The sequence below is a fragment of the Sus scrofa genome, chromosome 14 (assembly GCF_054392235.1).
Source record: "Sus scrofa isolate SSC_HxYL_T2T_F1_AM1 chromosome 14, Sscrofa_HxYL_maternal_Yorkshire_Landrace_v2.0, whole genome shotgun sequence".
Lineage (NCBI taxonomy): Eukaryota > Metazoa > Chordata > Mammalia > Artiodactyla > Suidae > Sus > Sus scrofa.
Genome location: NC_139396.1, coordinates 44,086,352 through 44,110,802, shown reverse-complemented (window position 1 = coordinate 44,110,802; position 24,451 = coordinate 44,086,352). Strand labels below are relative to the sequence as shown.

Genomic DNA, 24,451 nt, shown 5'->3' with positions numbered 1-24,451 from the left:
CAGCAGTGACAACACCAGACCCTTAATCCGCTGCACCACAGGAAACTCCCCTGCCTCGCACTTATAAGGACGCTTGTGATCCCATTGGGTCCCCCAGGCCAATCAGGATAACCTCCTTGTTGTAAGACCCTTAGCCTTGTCCACAGAGTTCCTCTGGCCACATAAGGGGACACATCACAGTTTCTGAGGATTAGGACATGGACATCTTTGAGGACTATCATCCTGCCATCTACAGGGGCAATGCCCAGGTCTCAGGTGGCAGACCAGGGGTGCTGAAGGAGCAGGTCAGGGTAAGGGAGGTGACGAAAACTCAGGTCACAGTAGCCTAAGTAGGGAAAGTTACTGGAAGGAGAGTGGGTTTCCTCTGTGCGGGGATCAGGGCCTCACTGATTACCCAGGACCGCCTGTCTAGGTGGCAGCCCCAGTGCTGGCTGGCCTGCCCCTCTGCCCCTCCAGAGCCCATGCTCCCATGCTCCTACCCAGCTCTCTGGGTGCTTGTGGGACCCCAGTTGGATGCAGTGGGATGGGAAAGGGGCAGGGAGATTCGGGGGGGCGGGTCTCAGACTGGGAGGGTTGGGTCTAAGGAGCCTGAGGGATGTCCCAGCACAGGTGAGACAGCTGTGATGGCTCAAACTAACTAGGAAGGGCCTTTGGTGGCAAAGATACCCCCTGGAGATAGAGAATTGGAGGTGAGCACCCACCCCCGGAGGCCCCCATTGGCAGGCACCACGTGGCATGAGGCCCAGCACAACAGTAATGATGGGCGAGCCTGCTGGGCTCAGCAGGAAGCTGGGGTGCAGACTTGGGTCACGGGACCCAAGTGCAGGGAGGGACTTGAACCTGCACCTTCCAGCTGAGTGGAAATGCTGAGGCTGAGAAGCAGGGAGGCAGGAAGAGGCTAGAAGACCTCTGTGGCGGGGAACTGCCTGTCTCTCCCGGGGTGGATGGGGCGAGGATTAGAGGGCAGCCCAGACACCCACCCTGTTCCCCCTGCATGCCTGGACTCCCCCACAGTGGAGGGATGGATTAGCATCCACAGGGCTGTGCCCCATGGGTTTCCCTGCAGGACCAGAGGTGCCTCCCCAGCCCGCCCCACCCCCATGGGACCTGCAGCCCCCTACCCCCAAAAGGAAGGGCTTGACAGCTGTTCTGGCTGAAGAGCCAGGCCTGCCTCCCGCCTCCACCATGCTGATGCTGTCAGGGGACAGGGAGCCGCCCTCGTATCCCTGCCCTGCATCGCACACTCGCACACAGACTCCCATGCTCACGCCAACGTGTGCACCCCCTCACACCAGAGAGTGTCACATACACATGCGCTCTCAGGCACTCACGTGCACACATACACCGGTGTGCTCAAGGCCCATGCACCTTCATACACGAGCTGAGGACACACTACCGTCAGGACTGGGTTGGTCAGGGTGCCCACCTCATGTCCCTTGGACTCAAGTACCACACACTGGGCGGCTTGAGCCACAGGAATGTATCCTCTTCCGGTTCCAGAGACTGGAAGTCTGGAATCAAGCTGTGGGCAGGGCCAAGCTCCCTGGAGTCTTCCTGCTTCTGGGGACTTCAGGCTCCCTTAGCTTGCAGCTTAATTGTTCTGTCTCCACACCCACCCCAGACCCCTTCTCTGTGTCTCCTCTGTGCAGAAGGACACGGTCCTAGGACTTGCCCTCACCTCCAGGACGTGCTCACATCAAGATCCTTATCTGAGTCACAGCTGCAAAGACAATTCCAAGTGCTGTTCTTTCTGAGGTTCTGGGTGTGTGTATCTTTGGGGGCCACACTCAGCCACCTCAGGAACAGCACGAGCCACAGAGGGCTATTGTGGCCACAGCTCTGAGGACGGCAGAGGGCCCAGGGCCTCCGGTGCCCGGGACCGTGGCCTTAGAAGCCCCTCTTGGTCCCACTCAGCATCCGCGTGGCTATTCTCCAACCCCATCAGATCCTCCCTCCTCCAAGCTTTCCAAAGGGTCTTCTCAATAATTGCATGAAATCCCCATCTTTGGCACAATCTCCGTTTTCCCGTTGTAGCTGTTTTGCACCAAATTTGCATTTTCTGGGTGATAAGGAGGGCAAGGCGGTGTTGAGCAGGATCTGTGTTCATTAGTGAGCATTTGTAGGTTTTTCTGGCCTTTGCTTCTTTCCCAACACCATGGGGCTCGACCGCTCTGGACTCTGCCCCACCCCCCAGGCCCTTCCCACAGCGGAGCCTGCCAGCCTGGTGGAGGGGGTCTGGGCCCCAGTCCACACCCACGGCGTTGCTCTGTGCAGCACGGCAAGGACCAACCAAGGCTGGGGAGCCTGTCCCCCACCCCATCTCCCCACAACCCCCCAGCCACACTGGCCTCCTCACACACATCTCGGCAGGTGTGTCTGTCACACAGCCCACGTGCCTTCTTCGTCTGCAGCCTCTGCATTCACGTGCCCTGCAGAGAGGCAGCCGCAAGGGAGCGGGCCGGCTGTCACCGCCATGCCTAGCAAAGGGTTGTCTGGTGATTGATGTGGCTGAGTGGCAGTGGGGTGGGCGCTCCCAGTGCCCCCCAGCTGGGGTGGAGCCCCTCCACGGACCCTGTGATGACACCTCCCGCTTGCTCCGCGTTACATGACAGGTGCGGTTATGATACTGGCTCTTGAGCCATGAGCTGTGGGTAACTGTGGCCCTGACCTCTGCCGTCAGACTACATCATTTGGCCTGGAAGTCTGACATTGATGTCCCTGTGCTCTCTGATAGCTGCCTTTTATTCCTCCTAGTAATCTACTCCCACTCCATTTCCTTCTAGATTTCTAACCTCATTAAATCTTTCATATCAAGCTCCTTTCCTTTCTAAACAAAATTAAAGACAGACCGGCTCAAAATCTAATTTTACTCCCAAACCAGAGGGTGGGAGCGTGGCTCTAAGGTAGCGTGGCAGGGAGTACAGCCTCTTCAAGGACAGTTGGTGCCACGGTGGTCTCTGAAGTATAGCCATATCATTACAGGAAGACGGGCTCCTCTGAGATCTGAGGCTGTGGCAGCAAGGAGAGGCCCCAAGAGAGGAGCTGGGGGCCCAGGGAGACCTTGGCCGTGGCCTGCTGGCCAGACTTGGAGGCTCGTTCTGGATCAGAGTGACAAGGTCAGGCTGGACTGGCGAGGCGCTGGCAAATCTCCCAGCTGCTCTCCCCACCCCCACTAGCTCCTAAAACCTGTCACTGCCCTGGTGGGGTCTCCAGGTAGCTGGGCAGAGACTGGGTGCAGCTTGGCTGCTGGACACCAGCCCCAGCCTGGGCCCCTCATCTGTAGGACGCATATGGGCAGCCCAAGGGCTCGGTAGTTCTATTTGGGAGGAGCCCCTGACTCCATGCATCAGGGTCATGGCCCCACCGAGCTCTAAGCTCTGTGACCAGCTACTGGCTGACATCCTCAGGGTAACAGTCCCTGTCCTCATCTCAGGAGAGCCCACTGCCCACTCCCTTTCAACCTGCTTGTCACAGCAGCTGCTGACCCAGCCCCCTGCTCCCCGGCCCTGTGGTGGATCCTACAGAAGGGTCTTCAAGACTTTATCATCTCTCCTTAAACCCCCACTCCCAGCTCCTCCTGCTGCTCAGCACAAATGCCCAAGCTCCCTCCTGGCCCTCGAGGCCCTCAGCCCCACCCCACCTCCCTGGATGGCCCCTCGAAGTTGTTTCTGCCTCAGGGCCTGTGCACTGGCTGTTAGCCATCCCGGAGGACTCTCCCCAGAGCTTCTTCCCCCCAGCTTGGTCCTTCTCATCCTTCAGGTCTCAGCTCAGATGCCCCTCATGGGAAAACTTCCCCAAATGCCATTCAGAGCAGTGCCCGTCACAAGTTTTCACATCGCCCTTTACTGTTCCGCCTACCCAGTCTTGCACACGTCTTGCCTGTCGTCCCCACTAGGCTGTGAGCTTGACTCGGGCCTGGCGATGGGGGCGGATCGGCAGCTCTGCGCAGCCCAAGGGCCTGTTCTTCTGCAGTCCATCAGGGGCCCAGATGTGAGTGTACGTTGAATGTGGCTGCTGTGACAAATGAGCACAAACTTGGTGGCTGAATACCACACATTGATTACCTCTCAATGTGGAGACCAGAAGTCCCACAGGAGTCTCCCTGTGGGGATCAAGGTGTGGGCTGGGCTGGTACCTACCTCTGCAGCTTTGGGGAGAACTCACCCCCTGCCTTTTTGAGCTTCTAGAGGTGCCCACATTCCTGGGTTCCTGGCCTCTTCCTTCATCTTCATAGCCAGCCAGGCAGCCTCTTCCGTCTCCCCTGAGCAAGGACGCTGTGATGAAGCTGTGCCCACCTGGGTTGTCTCCCCATCTCAAGGTCAACTCATGACCAACCTTCCTTCCACTTTGCCATGTAAGGTGGCTGTTCACAGATTTCCAGGGTTAGGCCTCTTGCTGCCGGCAGCAGAACCGTAGATCACACAACCCTCAGCATGACCATCTTTCTTCTTCCTGCCAGAGGCCTTGGAGCTGGGCCCGAGGGTGGCATAACCCCCAGGTCCCCGTGTGGTGTGCCCAGGAGCACACAGACCCACAGACACCCCCACCCCTGAGACAAAGGTGGCCCGAGAGTTGGGATTCTCCCAGGTCCTAGGTCCAGCCTCTGCTGCCTTCCCGGAGGAAGAGCGTGTCTTGACTAAGCCCATGGGTCAGGTCAGATTGCCAGGGTTCACATTGCGGCTAAGCCACATACCAGCTCCATGGCCTCCAGCAGGACCCTTCACTTCTCTGGCTCAGTTTTCTCATCAGCAGAATAGGGGTGTTCTCCTGTGTCACAGCAGGTTAAGGACCCAGCACTGTCGCTGCAGCAGCTTGGGTTACTGCCATGACTGGGGTTCAGTCCCTGGTTTGGGAACTTCAAATGCCATGAGCAGGGCCAAAACAAATCCCCAAAATGGGGATGACAATAGTATGTCCCCAAGAACAGACGTAAGGGCCCAGTGATTCCATGTTTAGAAGCCATTTAGTGAGAGTTCCTGTTGTGGTGCAGCAGGAAACAATGACTAATTTCTGTGAGGACGCAGGTTCTCTCCCTGGCCTCACTCAGTGGGTCAGGGATCCCAAATTGCCATGAGCTGTGGTGTAGATCACAGACCCAGCTCCGATCCTGCGTTGCTGTGGTGGTAGTGTAGGCCGGCAGCTGTAGCTGTGATTCAACCCCTAGCCTGGCAACTTCCATATGCCGTGGGTTTGGCCCTAAAAAGCAAAAAAAAGAGGAAGAAGAAGCCATTTAGCAAGGGGCTTGACATCCAGCAAGTGCTGCACATGCACTCTTTTTAATGGCAGGAAACAGGATTTGGGGTTAAGACTTCAGGGAGGGGTAAAGGGAATGCATACAGTTGGTAAATAATTCAAATAGAACAAAAGGGTTTTAAAAGCCCCACCTAGAGACTGGTACCATCAGTCATTTCTTATGTAAGGTTGGAGGTTTCCTGTGGGCCATGCAAGTGCATGTGTTCGCCTGTGTTTTGCCACCTCTTGAAAAAGAAACACTGGCCCAGTGCATACGGTTCTGGAGCTGGTTCCCACACCACTGAATGGACCCGCCTCTGATCACCAAGCCTCGGGCAGGTGTTATGCAGGCCCTGAGCTGGGGTCCCTGGATGCCCTCACCAACGCTGACCTCCTGGTGCCTCCAACCCACTACAACTTAAGGGGGGGGGTCCTCAAACTCCTTCCAGGCACCCCTTGGTCCCCTTACCCTGTGTGGATTTCTTCACAGCAAATTTCACGATTGGGAGTGGCGCTGCTGGAGTCCTGGTGTTGCGATTGTGCTCCGGACTGAAATGTGCCCGCCCTGTGCGCCTACACTCAGCCTTCTCAAGGGGCAGTTGTTCCCCCTGGATCTGAATTCGGTTTTGGCTCACGGAGTAGTCAGGTGGATCCGGACTGGTGGTTAGGACTGGCGCGTGCTGCGAAGCTTGCAATTACACTAACTGCTTAGACCCCCTTTCTCCCACTTTGCATCTCCGTTTCTCAGATGGTGAGACCGAGGGCGGAGCTTTCAGCGGACGGAGATGGGGGCTCTTGTCCTTCCTTAAGTCCCCGCTCCTTGACCTCGCCGCTCTGTGACTCGGTTTCCCCCCTGTAAAGTGGTCGTAGGCCATCCATACTCGGTGCTGTGAGCTTTGGAGGAGACGGTCCATAAAGTGTTGGGTATAGCTGGCACCGCGCGCCCTGACCTGGTGGCGGGGATGAAGCAGTGATCCCTCGAACCCAAGCCCGCCGCCCCGCGCGGGTAGATCCGCGCCTCGGGGCTGGATTAGTCGGGCCTGCCCGCGCCCCGCCCCCGCCCCGCCCCGCCGCGCTCCCTTGCTGCCGCCTGCGCGCCCGCCAGCAGTGCGCCCGCCGCCGCTGCTGCTGCTTCAGGGCCCCGCGCCGTGCCCGACGGCACCCGGGACCCCTGAGCGCACCGAGAGCCAGACGCTCCGAGAGCGCCGAGACGGCGCAGCGGACATGCGTGCTCTGTGCGCCCCCGGCCTAGGCTCCGGCTAGGCACGGTGCGCCGGGAGAGGGGCCACCTCGACGGGCGGAGGCTGGCGGGAGCCCGCGCTCCGCCGCCCGCGTCCATGCTGCCCGGCTTTGGCTCCGGCTCCGGCCTGAGAACTAGCAGCGATCGCCTACAGAGCGCACCGAACCCGGATCGCCCGCACGGTGAGTGCGCGCTAGTGGCTCCGGGGAGGGACTCGGACTTCGGGGACCGGGGTTGAGGGAGCTGCCGCCCCCTGTAGAGGAGCGGGCAGCAGGAGAGGCCCCCGTTGCTCTGCTCACTCCGTCTCTCTTGGGAGCCAGGCGCACGGAGACCCCACGTACCTACGCCTGCGCCCCTGGGGCACACGTGGCGGCAGATCGGCGTGGGTGCAGCCCCCGCAGAGGGTCCCAGGCCTTGGCCAAGACGCTGGGGGGCCTGCGGCGGAGGCGGAGCAGAGCGTCGCGGAGGGCGCGCGCCTTTGTTTGCGCCCCGGCGCGGGCTCGGCCACCCGTGTTCCCAGCGCCCGCCGCTCTCACCTGCCGGGAGTTGGAGCTCTTTGTCTGGGGCGGGGCGCGGCCGGCGGAGATTGTGCCGCGTGTCTGGGCCGAGGCTGCCCCTCAGGTCGGGTCCTCGCAGACAAAGCGCGCTGTGACCTACGCCCGCGGCCGGGATTGCGCACCTCGGGGGACTGAGTGCTGGCCCTGACACTTGCCCTACCGAGCGTGCCCCCTCCACTGGGACCCTGAACCTGCAGCTTGAGGATCTCCAGCCTGTAGTTTGGCTTGAAGTGACCCTTTCCTTCCACCCCCACACCGGCTCAGTGCCAGGCTTGAAGGATGTGTCTGCCTCCGCAGCCTGGGTCACATCCCGGGAGCTAATCCTCAGGAAGTTATATTAGCACAGGTCTGTTGGTTGCTTCGGGGTCTGCCCACCCGCTGGGTCAGCTGGCCAGCTCCAGATCCCTGGTCCTGGAAGGGAAAGAACCAAGGGGATCCTGAGCAGGAGCAAATCCCAGCGGGGGTGGGGAGAGTTAGTACCTGTGCTGGGAAGAGAGTTGGAACCTTCCAGGCTCCCAGAGGCCCTGCGGGTGTTTGTGGAGAGCCTTCTCAATGGGCGAGGCTGTGCCCTGCCAGGTGTCCAGGCCCTGGCTGTGCCAGTACCTACCCACGACCCCTGTGGGGACTTGGATCCCCCAACTTCCCTGAGCAAACTTTAACTTGTGCAGTGTGGGTGTGGGGACCTGATGGACATGGCAGAATGGCTTTCCACCTGCCACCTGCCTTGGCCTGGGTAGAGTCCCAGGGGTCGGGATGGGTAGGGAAGACACTCCCTGTGGCCACAGCTGGCCCCCTCCTCCACTCGCTCTCTCCTTTACTCCCCTCCACTTTCCCAGTGTCTGGGGCGCCACCTCCTGGCCCTAGAGCTGGTCCTCCTGTCTGGCTGGGCCTCTTGGGCCACACAGGGGCGCCTGCAGCCTTAATTGAACTTGCTGCTGGGACCGAGGGCAGTCCTGTCCCACAGGAACAAACTCAGAGTGACAGCCCTTGGGGGAACCAGGGCTGCCCTGCCGTATCAGAGGCGGAGGTTCCAGTGAGGCTGGTGCATATGGTGTGGGGGAGCCCCCTCCCCCTCCTGGTGGCCAGGGACCACGCCCCTGGAAGGTAACGACAGCTTTGAGACTGAGCCCCTGCACTCATTTCACCTGCTGATGACAGGGGACCCTCTTGGCTGCGTGGGGGCCTCGGTAGAGGGGGGCAGCTGTCCCTGCTCTGGGTCATTGCATCTCAGGGGAGGACATGGCTGGAGCCACTGGGCCAAGGGGCGGGGGTTGCTCATGTGAGGTCAGGGCTCAGACAGGCAAGCTGGGCACAGCCTTTCAGGGGCTGGGGGAGAAGTTCAGGCTGTAGTTTGGGGCAGTGGGAAGGCACCAGAATGTTTTCAGTCCTGGGGTGACTTGTTCTGCTTCGGTTTTTAGAGATACTCTTGGCTGCTTTGTGGAGAACTGACTTGTGAGAGTGTTAATGAGACCAGGTGGTAATGACAGCAACTGCTGTGTGGTCTCAAATGGAAGTGACAGCAGGACCCCTCCTGGAGTACTGTGAGGGCCCAGTGCTATTAGGCCTGGGGGGTCTCTGGTGGGCCCTGGGCCGGTGGGAGGTAGGTGACCCCTGGGCCTTCTCAGGAGGGTATAGGATGCTGGGTACACCTGGTCTCACACCTCAACATGTGACTTAGCCCCTGGCGGAACTGGGACAGTGCCTAGTGCAGAGCAGACAGCCGTAAACTGTCCTCTTCCTGGTCCTGAGACCTTGCTCTGCCACCCGGAGATCTCGGCTGGGGGGTCCTGGCCCTGAGGGGTGGGGGGGCACCACGCCGCCGACCCTACCGTCCTGCCACCACAGACCCCCCCAGCCCTGGGGAACCCCTTCATTCCCATGGGGTCTCCTCAGAGGTGAGACAACGACCCAGGCTCTCTCACCACACAGAATGCCTGGGGATCCAGCACAGGAAGGGGTCACGGCCACAGCACTCGAGCATAGGACGCGCCCGGCCTCAGCCTCTCTGTTCTTCTGGTTGGCACCTCCTAAGTCCAGATTCGAGTCCAGCCCAGGGCACAGGGGCCTGTGTATTTGAGCTGCATTTGCCACTTGTTTTCTTCCAGTGCAGGTTTTCAGGGCGTGATTAGGAAGGTGACCCCACTCCTGCATGAGTGGGAAGTAGCAGGGCGTCCTGTGCAACGGGGTTTTGCACTCCCTGTTTCCATCAGTGGCATTGAAGTGATGCTGGCCCAGGGAGCCTTCCTCCAAGCGGCTCCCGCCCTTTCCCCAGCCTGGGTCCTGGCCTGTGCTGGGCCTCATGTGTGCCTGACTCTTTCCAGGACTCTTCATTTCTGTCCCATCCCACCTATCAGTCTGTTCTTGCCTCAGTCCCCATCTTATAGGTGACTCCTGCACCACCATTTACCTGCAACAAAATGGGCCTATTTGAAGTGTACAGCTTGATGCGTTTCGACAAACATTTAACGCTACATACCCACCACCACAGTCAGAGAATGTTTTCATCATCCCAGAAAGCCCTTTTGTGCTTTATTTATTTATTTATTTTGTCTTTTTGCCATTTCTTGGGCTACTCCCTCGACATATGGACATTCCCAGGCTAGGGGTCGAATCGGAGCTGTAGCTGCCAGCCTATGCCAGAGCTACAGCAACTCGGCACCCGAGCCAAGTATGCGACCTACACCACAGCTGACAGCAACGCCGGATTATTAACCCACTGAGCAAGGCCAGGGATTGAACCCGCAACCTCATGGTTCCTAGTCGGATTCGTTAAACCACTGAGCCACAACAGGAACTCCTCGTGCTTTATTTTTTAACTTTGTTATATGTCATGGTGAGATACACATAACAGAATTTACCATCTTAACTGTTTTAAGTGTGCGATTCAGGGGTGTGAAATACAGTCATGTTGTTGTGCAAGCCTCACCACCATCATCTCCAGAAACCTTTATCTTGCCAAACTGGAGTTCCCGTTGTGGCACAGTGGTTAACGTATCTGACTAGGAAGCATGAGGTTGCGGGTTCGATCCCTGCCCTTGCTCAGTGGGTTAATGATCCGGCGTTGCCGTGAGCTGTGGTGTAGGTTGCAGATGCGGCTCGGATCCTGCGTTGCTGTGGCTCTGGCGTAGGCTGGCAGCTACAGCTCTGATTCGACCCCTAGCCTGGGAACCTCCATATGCTGCGGGAGCGGCCCAAAGAAATGGCAAAAAGACAAAAAAAAAAAAAAAAAAAGTATCTTGCCAAACTGAAACTCTGTCCCCATTAAACAGTAACCTCCCATCCCCCTCCCCCAGCCCCCACCATCCTACTTTCTGTCTCTGTGGATTTGAGCCTGCCAGGAACCTCACATGATCGGGAAGGATCTCCTGTGTCTGGTTTATTTTCCTTAGCATAACGTCCCCAGGGTTCATCCACGTTCCGACGTGTACCAAAATTTTCCTTTTTTTTTTTTTACTTTTTTAGGGCTGCACTTATGGCACATGGAAGTTTGAATCAGAACTGCAGCTGCTGCCCTATGCCACAGCCACAGCAATGTAGGATCCGAGCCTCATCTGCCACCTACACCACAGCTCATGGCAATGCTGGATCCCATTCCATTGTGCAAGGCCAAGGAACTAACACGCATCCCCATGGATATTGGTCGGATTAGTTTCTGCTGTGCCACAATGGGAAGTCCCCCTCCCTTTTTAAAGGCTGAATAATATTTCACTGGGTGTAGACACCCCATTTTGTTTATCATCCATCCATTTATGACCGTTTGCATTGCTTCAACTTTGTAGCTGTGCGTTTAATTTTGTGAGGAACCTCCGAACTGTTTCCCACGGTGGCTGCACCATTTTGCATCCCCACCAGCAGTGCATAAGACTTCCAGTTTCTCCACCTCCTCACAGAGCAATGCAGGATCCGAGCCGTCTGGTACCTACATCACAGCTCACGGCACCACCAGATCCTTAACCCACTGAGGGAGGCCAGGGATCGAACCCGCAACCTCATGGTTCCTAGTTGGATTTGTTTCTGCTGTGCCATGATGGGAACGCCTCTACTATCTTTTTTGATGGTGGCCATCCCAGTGGGGGAGGCCTCGTGCTCTTTGATAGTTGCCCCACACCCCAGGAAGCACTGGTTGCTTCCTGCCCTGGATGTCCAGGATGGGGACACTGAGAGCACAGGTGTGGTGCCCCGGGCTGGGGGTGACAGAGGATTGCCGTGATGAAAATGTTCTAAAACTGACTGAGGTGATGGGTGCTCACAGCTATGAACACACTAAAACCACTGGCCTGTGTACCTTCAATGTCCGTGTTATATGGTATTTGAATCATCGCTGTGAAACTGTTTGAAAACAACACCAACTAGAAAGAAGAGGTCTGCTCAGGCCAGCCTTACCGGACTCCATACTGTGAACCAGCAGGAGGGCCACACTCTGTCCCGCTTGTCCTTACCAAGGCCCTGCACACACATGGGTGTCTCCCCAGCAGGGGAGGGCCTGAGCAGGGGTAGGGGACCCATCAGAAATGGCCACACTACCCCCTGAATCGGGTTGTTGCCCGCTCAGAGTGGCCCACTCCACCCTGGACACTCGTGGTCCCCAGACCTAATACTCAGGTGGTTTGAGGCGTGGTGGGTGGTGACCTGCAGCCTGAGGCTGGGGGAAGGGGGCATCCACACTCCACTTCCCCCACCCCACCACCTCTAGTGCCAGGCCTGGTACAGCCCTTGGGATCCCGGGGCCGGCTCTGAGTTGTGGTGCCCAGATTCCCAAGACTGGGAACCTAGCGGGGACACTGAGCTCTGCACCCCCTGCTGAGTGGGGCATCTCTTGTTTCCCAATAACAGGCCGAGTGACCTGTGTCCAAATACCTGCATCTGGGCCTGGGTTTGGTCCCCCTCCTACATGGGGGCCATGGGCTCAGAAGGACGTGTTTTGCCAGGCTGGGCTGCCCTCATGCACATGGGACCTGCCCAGACCTGTTTCTGGGGTGCCAGGGGTGGGGTGAAGGCCAGGTTCGCCCCAATCCTGTAAGGCCCTCTGGCCTCTGACTCTCTTCTCTTTTCTTCCAGGCATCTGTGGGCTCTGAGAAGCTTTTTGCCCCAGCAGCGGATAAAGGTAAGTGTGTCCCTGGGCTCTTGGCCTCTAAGAAGGGACAGGACACACTCCTGAAGTCAGTGGCAGGCTCCAAGTTAGGCCCTGTCTAGGGTTTCAGGTGCAGAGCCTGAGGCAGGAGTTAGGTGCTGTGACTTTCTGAGGGATGTGACCCCGCACCCCACTTCAGAAAACCACAAGGAAACAGGGGAGGCTAAGAGTGGGGCCAGTGTCTCGGCCTGAGTCAGGCAGCTCTGGAGCTCTGGTTCCCAAAGTGGGGTCCCTGTACCCCCTAGGGACCATTAGGAACGCCTTTTCCCCAGGCCCTCCCCAGAATCATGGGGTCAGGTGCTCTGAGGATGGCCAGCAGCTCATGAACCACCCATGCTGCCATGTGGCATTGGTCCCACTGAGGCCAGGACAGGCCTTTGTAACTCCACCTGTCGGTCAAGACTGTGGCCCGAAGCAGGTATCACTGGACCTAGAGCACAGAAGGGGCCTCAGGATGTGACTGAACAGGACAGGCTTTGGTGCCCCTGCAGCAGTGCATCCTGCCTTCAACTCAAGAAGCCCCTTCCTCAAATCAGAGCCTTGCAGCAGAGCAGACTCCTGCTGGAGAGTCAGGGTAAGGACACCCCCCCCCCCAAGAGGTCCAGGAGGCACCAGCTGGCATTTCAAACAGAACTGACACAGGGTGTGTATCAGTTTCAACAAATGACCATAAACCAGGCCACTTGAAACAGCAGGCATTCACCTGCTCAAGGTTCCAGAGGCCAGAAGTCTGGAAGCAAGTGTGCACAGGGCTGCACTCCCTCCAGAGGCTCGAGGGGAGGGTCCTTCCTGCCTCTTCAGCTCCTGGGATTGTCTGCAAACCTGGCGTCTTGGGCCTGCAGGCTACATTCTTTCCATCTCTGTCTCTGTCTTCATGTGGCCTCTTACAAGGACACTGTCACTGGATTTAGAGCCCACCCTGATTCCAGACTGATCTCACCTTGAGATTCGTACCTTGATTACAAAGACCCTTTGTTCATATAAGGACACAGCCACAGGTTCTGGAGATTACAGTTCAGCAGAGTTCAGGGAACTGGCCAAGGATTTGAGGCGCTCAGAGAGAGGCATAAATGGGGTGATCAGTAGCGATGCTTACACTTTCACAGTGGCAGGAGGCTCTAGAAGGTTCCGGGAGTCTACAGAAGGGCTGGGGCATTGGTGGCACATGTCGGGGGTTGCCTCCAGGCCTGCATAGCCCTCTCTCCATGCTGATGGCTGCTCTTACTTTGTGAAGGGTTGGTATGGAGATGTGGGAGGGACAGGAGGGGAGAGAGGGCCAGTATCCTTGGGCAGTGGTGAACAGTGGTCTGAAGCCACTGGCCCTTGCTTCCTGTCCTCACTGCAGGGGTGGTGGCAGTGGCCTTCTCCTGTAGATTTGTCCCTGAAACAAACAGACCCAAGGCGGAGGCTGCATAGGGAGGTGTGGGCCTAGGGAAGGAGAATTCCTAGGGGGTCCAGACGTCTTTTAACTCTGCTAGTCTAGGTCACACCACCCTGCAGCCACAGGGGGAGGCTGTGGCCAGCGCTCCATTTGCAGTCCCTGGGCCTGGAGGAGGAAGTAGGGTCTGCCAACAGCCCAAACATAAGTCATAACCTGAATTTCCACTCCTGGGAACTGGGTTGTCATCCCCTGAAGGCAAAGCCGCTCACATAGAAGGTGGTGGACACGTGCTGACCATCTGGCCCCTAGCATGTGACCTGAGGCCCTGTAGCAACCTTAAAAGGAGAGCTTAGAATGAATAGAGGGGCTCCCTGAAGGTCTGGGCCTGATGAGGGAGGTGGGTGGGGAGAGGGTGGGTCAGTGTTGGGGAGCAGCAACTTCCTCCAAAGGGAACCAAGGCAGGCTAGTCATCCAGAAAGTGCCCCAGGTCAAGGGCCCCAAAAGGGCTTAGGCTGGGGTCACCTGGGTCTTTTTTTTTCTTTTAGGGCTGCACGCATGGCATATATAAGTTCCCAGGCTAGGGGTCAAATCCAAGCTATAGCTGCCAGCCTATACCACAGCCACAGCAATTCGGAATCCTAGCAGCTCTGCCACCTACACCACAGCTCATGGCAAGGCAAGATCCTTAACCCACTGAGTGAGGCGAGGGGTCGAACCCACATCCTCATGGATACTAGTCAGATTCATTTCCACTTCACAGTGTGAACTCCCTCACCTGGGTCTTTGCAGAAAGAGCAGCTGCAGATACAAGTGAAGCTCCCACAGAGGAAGGAAAGGTGGTGGGTGGGATGGGCTCACAGCCCAGCGTCCTGCTTAAGCCACTGCCTCAATCTCCCTTTGTAAAATGGGGCCCTAACAGCACCTGCACAGGCAGGAGGTGCAGGACATTCCCTGTTGGTGGGCCCTCTGGACGGGTGGCCTCCTCCCTAGGAGTTGCATGGGACCCATGGTGTTGTGACCAAGGCTCCAGCGCCCCCTGTTTCCCCATTGGAAACCGTGGGTCCTGGATTTCCTGGGTTCACTGTGGCCCCTCTCTCCGCAGGGCCCACGTTGGGCGAGAAGTCCGAGGCCAAGGCCGGGGCAGCACCCAAGGTCTCCGGTCTGGAGCGCAGCCGCGAGCTGAGCACCGAGCCGCCCTTCCTGCCCCCTGTGCGCAGTCCTGTGCCCGCCCTGCCCTCCGGTGCCCCGGCCAGCCCGCTGGTTAAGAAGGAAGCCCCGGCCCTGCCCCGCCTCGCCCCACAGCCGCCTCCTGCGCCCCCGCAGCCCCGGGCCCCGCTCCCGACGCACGTGCCTCTACCCCCGGGCGCCTTCCCCGGCCACGGCCACGGCCACGGCCCAGCAGCGCACAACGGCCTGCACAGCCTCAGGTGGGCGCGGGGCGGGGCCTGGCCGCGCGGGGCGGGGCGGGGGCGGGGCGCGCGGCCGGGCACTGAGCCCCCCTCCCTGCAGCAGGAGCAGCAGCGCCAGCAGCGGCGCCAGCCTGGGGCTCGCGAAGCACGCGTCCCTGTCGCCTCACGGGCCGGGCCCCCACCTCTCTACCTCACACTTGGCGCTCCGCTCGCAGGCCCAGCACCAGCACCACGCGGCGGCCATGTTCGCCGCGCCCCCGACACTGCCCCCGCCCCCGGCGCTGCCGGCCAACAGCCTGGTCATCCCAGGACACCCCGCCGGTAGGTCCCCTGGTGCGGTTGGTTGGGCCGGGGTCCTCACCCCTGGGCGGGAGGGACGCGGCCCCTGGGAAGGGGGTGCCGCCTCGGAGGTATAGACTTCTCTCACACCGGCCGCTCCAGACCCCACCGGTCGGGTGGCAGCGCCCCAGCAGTACGCCTTTTCCAGGGCAGAGGAAGCTTCCCGCCAGGGCCTCAGTTATGCATACATGCACACAGATATATGGGTGCGCACATGTGTACATGGACACAGACACGCTCTGCTCTGTCTTGAGCCCTGGTCAGGCAGTCTAGGGTGGGGAGTTGTTGAAGCCTGGCGCTACTCCATCACCATGATGACAGCTCCCAGGGCCTGCTTTGCCTCTTCCCATCCCTCATCGTTAGGCTGAGAGGGTGTGGTGGGTAGGGCTGAATTGTGGGTAGAGGAGCCCCAGGTGAGCAGCGGCTGGCCCAGCCTGGCCGCTCCCTCCCTGCTTGATACCAGCAGCTGCCCTCTTCCCTCTCGGCCAAATCTTAGGTCACTAAGGACTTCTCCGTGGGTCTCCAGTTTTTCTCTAAGATTCTGAATCAGCCCAGCCCCAGTTATGGGCAGCTTGGTGCCCCAGGATGGGACCAGGATACTGATCTGGAGGTGGCTGGGATGGGCTCCCCCCCCCCCCGGGTGGCAACCACCATGGGCAGGGCTCCCTTGCAGGGCTGTCTGGGGGCTCCCAGGGTGGCTCACGGTGTTCTCTCTTGCCTTTAGATGCCAGCCTGTTGATCTCATTCAGCCAGCCAATCATGTATTGCCAGCCTCATTCGGGGATTCTGATTGGTACTTGGTCACAGGCACCTCTCTTACCTCCACCCTGGGGCCCGCACGTAGCGAGCGGCCACCACGGCTTGGCCTGCCGAAACCGGGAGTGCCAGGTGACTATCCGCCTCGCCCCGCCGGGAGCCCGCGGCCGACGTGCCTCTCTGTCTCTCTCTTTTTCTCTTGTAGATCACGAGCTGCTCAGGCAAGAGCTGAACGCGCGTTTTCTGGTCCAGAGCGCCCCCCTGGGCCCGGGAGCTCTGCTGCGGGCGGAGTTCCACCAGCACCAACACACACACCAGCACACACACCAGCACCAACACACATTCGCCCCCTTCCCTGCCGGGCCACCCCCGACGCCGCTCCTGCCGCCCGCCGCACCCCCGCCGGTGCGTAGGCTGCGTGCCGGCGGGCGGGCGGGGGCGGCCCTGGTGCGGGACATGAAACAGGCACACGCAGACGCTCTCCGCACGCACGCAGGCTGACACCGCCCCTCTCGGTCCGTCTGTCCGTCCAGCCCCTTCCTCCTGTGTTCCCCACCCCGGGCCGTTCCATGAGGTTCGCCATTCTGGGCCTTTTTTGGGGGCTTGGGCATATCCACACAGCGTGTGACACGGCCCTGGGGCCAGTTACACCCATGTGGGATTCTCAGCGTCTCTGTTGGCAGCAAGGCAGCAGGTCTGGAGGCTGGACGGGACTGAGGGGCCACGGGAACCAGGACTCCTACCGTATTCCGGGGCCTCAGGGTCTCGTCCCCTGAGCTGCCAGCGGCTGTGGGACAGAGTCCCCTCTACTCCCACCCAGCTTCTGCTTCGACACCCACTAGTTTGCCCGGGGGCCTAGATGTGTCCCGCAGCCTGATCACCAGTCCTGGGCTCCATGCCCCCCTCCCCCATCATGGCTGCAGCCACTTCTTGGCCTGAGCCGGCATAAGTAGACATCTAGGTGGGCAAGTCTGCACTTCCCATGCTGGGACCATTGAAGCAGGGAAGGGCCGTGCCCAATCTGAGAACCTGGGCCCCATGGAGCGGGTTCAGGGCTCTGGGGCAGCGCCCTTGGGGATCCTGGGGGACAGCTAGCTGAAGGCCATCAGCTTCAGGAGACAGGATGGCCATTCTGGCCACTGCCTGGCCCAACAGGGTGGGTAGGTACTTGGCCGGTAGAGGGCATGGGCATGGTCTGGAGACCTCACTCTGTGCTGTCTTCCCTTCCAGTTTGACAAGTTCACACCCAAGCTGGACAGCCCCTACTTCCGACATTCCAACGTGAGTGTCCCTGCGAGCTCTGGCCCCCACAGAGTCTGCTCTGGACTCTCCAGGATGGGGTGGAGGTTGGGAGTGTGGAGGGCGGGGGCTGCATCTTGTCCCTGTAGCCTCCCACCTAGTGCAGGGGCAATGGGGTGGGGACCAGAGGGCTGGGCCCAGAGCCCCTGCCCAGGATGACCAAGCACTGGCCGAGGCCCCTGGAACGCCCCTCCCACCTTCTCTTGCAGTTTTTCCCGCCCTTCCCTCCGGCCGTCCCAGGACTGCCCGCCCCGCTCCCACACCCAGGTCCCTTTGGATCCCTGCAGGGTGCTTTTCAGCCCAAGGTACCAGCTGCCCCCCGGAGGGGGTGGGCACAGTGGGTGGGGCTGCAGGACCGCCTCCCGGGGCGGCTCCTGCCACCTCGCCTGTGGTTGTGCTTGTTGTGATCCCAGGGGGCCCCCCCAGGGGCCTTGACCTCAGTGCAGAGCATCCTGAGCCTCGGTGGGTTAGGAGGCCTGACCAGGGGCTTGGGGGAGCCCTGCTGCACACATTCCCCCTCCTCAGCTGGGACCACTGGGGTCAGGGGTGGGGGGAGCAGTGCCGAGGTGTGATCTGGATGGCAGCAGCACGGGGCTGTCCACTCGCACAAGGCCCCAGCAGGAAGGACCCCTGAGGCCCTGGGAGCAGGGCCTGGGGTTGCTTCACTCACCTTCCCTGAAACGGGACTGCCCTGGCCCAGGAGCATCAGTCAAGAGCTGTTTCTTTCTTCTCGCCTTTTCAGAAACCCCCGGACTGAGGATGTGGTGGGAGGCCAGGCCTCCCGCCCAGGAGGCGGTGTGCAGGGCCCCACAGGCAGGGTGAGGCGGGCACAGGCGCCTGGGGTCTCACGCCCTGTCTCTCTCTCCCCTCAGACTTCAAACCCACTCGAGGTAACGGGCCGGGCCAGCGCTGTTCACACCCTCCTGCAGAAAGCCCCAGGGGTAGGTGGCAGCTATGTCCATCCCTCCCTCCTCCCCCGGGGAATGTCCCAGCCAGCCAGGCCCCTGGTGGAGAGGCACACATAGGCCTGGCCCTGTCCCATCCCCCACCTCAACTGCTCACAGAACCTGGGCCTAATGCTTCTTCCTCTGTCAATGGCAGGTGTCCGACACGTACCGGACAACAGTCAGGGTGAGTGTGGTTGTGTGTGTGTGTGTGTGTGTCTACATGTGCATGTGTGTGGGGTCTACATGCATGCAGGTGTGTGTGGAGGCATGCCTCACCTCAGGAGGAAGGGGCCTGGCAGGACTTCGAGGAGGATCTGAGTCTGGGTACCTCCTGGATGGCCAAGGGGGTATACTGTGACAGCAGGAATCCAGATGACAGGGGGCGGGACAGGGAGGTCCTGGCCTCAGGCTGAGCCTGTTGCCTGCCCTGTCGCAGAAGCCCGGGAAGTGGTGTGCGGTACACGTGCAAATTGCCTGGCAGATATTCCACCATCAGCAGAAGATCAAGGTGAGCCAGACTGCATCCTGCCCACTAGGCCCACGGGTGAGAGCGTCCCCAGTACACCCTGTGGGGGCCGTGTCCTCCCCAGCATTCACATTGCGTGTGCACACGGGCACATGTGTGTCTGAGACCCTCAGCCCTTTGCAGTGTGCCCCTTGCCTGGGGCCTGGTTGGGGCGAGGGAGGAGGCAGGGCAGCCGTGTGTGGGAGACTCAAGGTCATGCCCCCCCTGATCACTAAGCAGAGCTTTGGGAGGAGCAGACCCTGCAGGGGTGACCATGGGCACCTGTGCTGGACCTGTCAATCCCATCCTTTCCCCCAAGTGTTTGTTAAGTGTTTGCTGTGTGCCTGGCTTTTCAGCAATGGACAAAAGCGACTAAACGTGCTTATGGAGCCTGAGCGCTCTTGGAAGGGACAGGTGGTGAACAAGAGGCCGGCTCGGGGCTCGAGGCTGTCCCCTGCCGAGCAGGTGCTGCCAGGCACCCTAGGAGGCCTGGGGACCCACAGCCAGGGGCATTGGGCTAGGGCACTGAGGAAGCAGGGTAGGCCCCTCACAGGAGGCCAGGATGGGGACCACCCTCCGCCCCCAACCCCATGTCTCAGAAGGGTATTAACACCCTCATCTGCCATCTCAGCATGTTACACCCATGCACGATATTTTAAAATCATCTCATGCTAAATGTGCTAAAAAAGGACAAGTCACTTTATTGTTAGAAATGCCAAAGATTACTGGGTTCTGACACGCAAATGATCGGATGGGACCCCCTAGGAGGCACAGGGAGGGAGCTGGGAGGGGGCACTCCCTGCTAGGGCCAGAGCACCCCTTGGTCATTATCGCCAAAGCAGGTAGACCCAAGAAGTACTTGGTCCAGCCTTAGGCCTCCTGTGGCCCTTGTGACCAAGGGACTGGCTTCTTAGTTTTACTTAACTTCAATAGATTTAAAGTTTGGAGTTCCTGTTGTGGCTCAGAGGAGCCGAATCTGACTAGTATCCATGAGGACACAAATTCGATCCCTGGCCTCACTCAGTGGGTTAAGGATCCAGCATTGCTGTGAGCTGTGGTGTAGGTCACAGACGTGGCTCGCATCTGGTGTTGCTATGGCTTTGGTGTAGGCCGGTGGCTACAACTCCAACTTGATCCTTAGCCTGGGAACCTCCATATGCCGCGAGTGTGGCCCTAAAAAACAAAAACGAAAACCTGACTAGTATCCATGAAAATGTGGGTTCCATCCTTGGCCTCGCTTAGCGAGTGAAGCATCTGGCATTGCCACAAGCTGTGGCATAGGTCGAAGATGTGGCTCAGATCTGGCATTGCAGTGGCTGCGGCATAGGTCGGCAGCTGCATCTCCAATTCCACCCCCAGCCTGGGAACTTCCAGATGCCACAGGTATGGCCCTAAAAAGAAAAAAAAAAATTAAATCTTAATATCTATGCTAAATTTAGTTATTGGAAAAGTAGAATGATTAGGGTACATGAATGTACTTTTTTATCTCAATTTCCCAAAACCCAAACACAAAGTATGTGTAATGAAAATACAGCATCCAAATTGAGAAGTGTTTTAAGTATAAAAGACACCAGCTTTCAAAGACCATATAAAAGGGAGTGGAAACCTCAGTTAATAATCTCTGTTATGGGAGTTCCCGTCGTGGCTCAGTGGTTAATGAATCCGACTAGGAACCATGAGGTTGCGGGTTTGATCCCTGGCCTCAGTTGATGGGTTAAGGATCCGGTGTTGCCATGAGCTGTGGTGTAGGTTGCAGACGTGGTTCGGATCCCACGTTGCTGTGGCTCTGGCATAGGCCAGTGGCTACAGCTCCAATTGGACCCCTAGCCTGGGAACCTCCATGTGCGGCAGGAGCGGCTCTAGAAAAAGCAAAAAGACAAAAATAAATCTCTGTTATGGATCCCATGTGACTGAGTCACCCTGAGTCACTTGAAACATGTTGAGATAAACCTCACTTTTCTCTCCACTTTCTGGGCTAGGCCAGTGGACCAGGTGGAATCACACCTTGTGTAGGCTGCGGGCTTGGTTCTTTGGGAGGACTGAGTGCCCAGCCTTCCAGCAGGCAGCCCCTGCACATGCTCTGTCTCGGCAGATGCAGCTGGACCCCCACAAGCTGGACGTGGGCACCAAGCTGGACTTGTTCAGCAGACCCCCTGCCCCAGGCATATTCGCTGGCTTCCACTACCCGCAGGACCTGGCCCGGCCCCTCTTCTCCAGCTCGGGTAAGGCGGCCGGCCTGGCCCACGGGAGGTGGGGGACCCAGCCACTCTGCCAGCAAGGGGGTATCCAGTGGGCAGAAGCCACCTTGCCTTTCTCTCTGGCTGGTGCGGGAGCAGGAGAACTCTGGCCACTTGGGCAGTGTTTCTCAGTTGGACCTGGCAGGTCAGCCATCCTTACGCTTCACCCCCACAGACACTTCGTCACAGCTGACCAGTGCCCTGAGTGTGTGCCCTTGCCCAGGCACCCCCTCACTGGGACTTCATTTCTCATGCCCCGCCCCCAGGAAGGGTTTGGCTTTTCTCAGGATGGCGGGAAACTGCTCCCATGAACCTCTAAGCTCCCCACTCACAGCCACACCACAATCTTGCTGTTTCAGGGTCCCTGGGGCCACACACAGGCTAGTAGCACTCCCAGGACTCTGGACAAGTCACATACACATACACACAGAGCTGTATGTGTTGCAGTGAAGGGACCCAGAGCAGTCGGCCAAGGAGGAAGGGTGGAGGGTCAGAATCAGTGGGCCCTTCCTGACTGCTGCCCTGAGGGCCAGAGCAAGGAGCCGTGACAATACAGGGGAAGCTCACGGGGCCCCAGCACCCAGGATGTTTATTGGGGGCCAGCTACATAGGCCCTCTGTCCGCACAGACCAAACTCCAGACACACAGAAGGAAAGCAGGTGCTAAACATGAACCACGTTGTTGGCACAAGAAACCCCAGTTGCCACCAGTAGGGGGCAGCCTTTCTGAGGTCAGAGCCCAAGGTGGAAGCTCCGCTGTCAGTTGCCCACAGGTCTGCTGTTGCCCCTTCCCCAGCTCTCAGGCCCTCGCAGGAGGCCATCCCTCAGAGAGCACTTCCTGACCCCTCCTGGCCCTCCCCTTTCCCTGCCCCAAGTTCGTGTATGCTCACCACTGCCCGCTGCCCCCTTGCACGTGGCTGTGGGGTTCTGTGAGGGCAGCCTGTCATCACACTGGTGTGACAGGGTCACACTGGCCAGCCTCTGGAGCATGACAGCTCTTCCCAGCCTTGGCTCCACTGCCCTGATGGCCTCCAGACCCCAGCCAGGGCAGGGTGGCCTCCAGGTGTCAGGGTCCCTCAGAAAGCAGAGCGCCTCTATCTGGGCCTCAACCCTGACAGCCAGCAGCTCCCCACCCACAGCCCAGTCCTGCCTTGTGTCTGCCTCCCCCAGCACATGCCCCACTGAGATCAGGGCTACGCCATCTGTCTGTGACGCCTAGTTGCTCACCCTGCTTGTCTGGCTGTGCTTGCTCCTCCTATGTGTTTTCTTTCTTCCAACTGTTTTCATCCCTGAGAACATCAGTTCCTTTTTTCTCGTGGTGTAAGCTTGTTAAGGTGACACATTTCCCTAAGTGCACCCCACAGTGCTCCCATGCACGGTCTTCATTAGTTTTAGAGCCAGCTATTTCCTAAACACTCTGACTTCTTTGAGGGTCACTTAGGAGTGAGGCTACGTTTCTAGTTGGGAGCTCTGTGCAGATGAGAACCTGCGCGTGTCTGGATGGAAGAGCCCACCTGCTGCACCCACAGCAGGCAGGCAGGAGCATGCAGTTGCTGGGGTCTCACCGGTAGAGGGAGCTGGAGAGACAATGGGCACCAACTTCGCTGGTCCAGAAATTTCACCTCTAGGCTGAAGGGTGGGTGCCCCACCCTAAGTGGCTGGATCGGCCCTTGACCCAGCAGCCCCTTCTCAGGACTGGGCCCACTCGGCTGCCCTCCACATTCGGTTCTGAGGGGCATCAGGGGAGCCAGGGCTGACATCAACCACAGTGAAACCTGTAGGCCGTGGCTGGCAGCCAGGGGACACCACAGGGGGAGCTGCCGTCTTCAGCAGCCCTGACTTGGGCCAGTGTGTCCATTGGCACCCAGGCCCCCACTACTATAGGAAACCTGGATCACTTATTAGTTGTGGTTAGGAACTCCAGGGTCTCTGGCTTGGGGAGTAGCCCCTGGAGCCTCAATCTCAAAGACTTTTTCTTTCTGCCCCCTTTCCTCTGGGTGCTCCACTGCCAGCAGCACCTCCCTCCCTGCTCTCCCTCAGGGTCCCTCCAGATTCTAGGGAGACAAAAGCCCACCTCCTACCTATTACATGCCTGGAATGGGGGCTAGGGCACCCACCCTGAGAACAAGCCACAGACAGGCCCCAGGTGCACTCAGGCTGCCATCAACCTGCACCTTGCCCCTGCCCTCAGGTGCCGCCCATCCCACTACCAACCCGTTTGGACCCTCAGCCCATCCTGGCAGCTTCCTGCCCACTGGTCACTTGACAGGTAGGTGTCTCCTGAGGTCCGTGTGGTCTGGCTGGTTCCTGCCGTCCTCAGAACTGAGGGGATGGAGGTGAGTGGGGAGGAGACCTGGAGAGCCAGAGCACCCTTCAGGTTCTGGAGCCACGGGATAGGGGTGAGGGCCTGGTGGGGACATGGAGATCTCTGAGCCTTGTTGCTCCCACAGACCCCTTCAGCAGATCAAGCACCTTCGGGGGCCTGGGGAGCTTGGGCAGCAACGCCTTTGGAGGCCTGGGCAGCCATGCGCTGAGTGAGTGACCGCGCCATCTGCTTTTCCCCTGCATGTGCCCTCCCCTCACACACAGGTGCCCACACCTGTGTCCTCCACACGCACCTGTGCATGTGTGGGCTGCCCGGACGCCACACGGACTCCCTCTCTTTGCCACCTCCTTTGCTACGGGCCTGGGATCAGGAATCCGTGCTTCTCCCTGGCTGCCCGATGGTTCTGCGGGGGACTCAATGCGGGCGGAACAGTGGCCCAGCCTCACCATCCCACTGCCACCCCCCAGCTCCCACAGGCGGTATCTTTGCCCCCAAGGAGGGCCCCACGCTGCACGGCCTGACCAGCCCCCATGAGGCCTGGAACCGGCTGCACCGGGCGCCTCCCTCCTTCCCCACGCCACCCCCGTGGCCCAAGCCCATAGACACAGAGCGGGTCTCAGCCCTGACCAACCACGACCGAGAGCCGGACAAGGGCAAGGAGGAGCGGGAGCGGTGAGTGGGGTCCTGTGCTCCCATCCTGCCTGTTTCCTGCCCCCCTTCACCCCGGCCCCCACCCCTCCCAGCATTTGCACCCCCCCCCAGCCATCTCTGCCAGCCCTGGGAGCCCCTCGCACCTGGCAGACTCAATTCTGCTCTCTAGACCTCCTTGGTTGGGAGAGTGTGAAGGCTCCACTCTCCATCCTGCCCGCACAGAGGACCCTTGCTGGGGCAGGATCTGGGCAGGTACTACCCAGGTTCTGCTCCCTCTCAGACCCCAGCATGAATGGTCTGCTCTTGGGTCACAGCAGGGCCTCTGGAGGGAGCTCAGATCAGCAGGGCAGAAGATGCTGTAGCGCACTGGAGGGTGCTGCTGAGCCACTGGGGGCGGAGGGGGGGTGCCTGGGAGGTACACTTGTGGGGCGCCCCCTGGGCT

The 24,451-nt window shown here is 59.3% G+C and overlaps 1 protein-coding gene across 44 annotated transcripts in view; it reads left to right on the top strand.

Moving 5' to 3' along the window:
* The window catches only part of FBRSL1 (fibrosin like 1), an 87,121-nt gene that overhangs the window by 60,020 nt on the left and 2,650 nt on the right, over positions 1–24,451 (top strand). For 3 of the 44 annotated variants that reach the window (XM_084993483.1, XM_021074104.2, XM_084993493.1), the window contains 14 exons: positions 12,088–12,133; positions 14,644–14,968; positions 15,051–15,271; positions 16,014–16,082; positions 16,251–16,450; positions 17,276–17,326; positions 17,554–17,649; positions 18,217–18,285; positions 18,446–18,475; positions 18,728–18,799; positions 20,889–21,018; positions 23,224–23,301; positions 23,483–23,566; positions 23,826–24,030. In XM_084993483.1, coding sequence (XP_084849609.1) covers positions 12,088–12,133; positions 14,644–14,968; positions 15,051–15,271; positions 16,014–16,082; positions 16,251–16,450; positions 17,276–17,326; positions 17,554–17,649; positions 18,217–18,285; positions 18,446–18,475; positions 18,728–18,799; positions 20,889–21,018; positions 23,224–23,301; positions 23,483–23,566; positions 23,826–24,030 — 1,676 coding nt within the window. Of the gene's footprint in view, positions 1–6,338; positions 6,655–12,087; positions 12,134–14,643; positions 14,969–15,050; positions 15,272–16,013; positions 16,178–16,250; positions 16,451–17,275; positions 17,327–17,553; positions 17,650–18,086; positions 18,286–18,445; positions 18,476–18,727; positions 18,800–20,888; positions 21,019–23,223; positions 23,302–23,482; positions 23,567–23,825; positions 24,031–24,451 lie in introns of those variants that run through there. The other 41 variants (XM_021074106.2, XM_084993504.1, XM_084993502.1 and 38 more) reach the window with 33 other exon arrangements.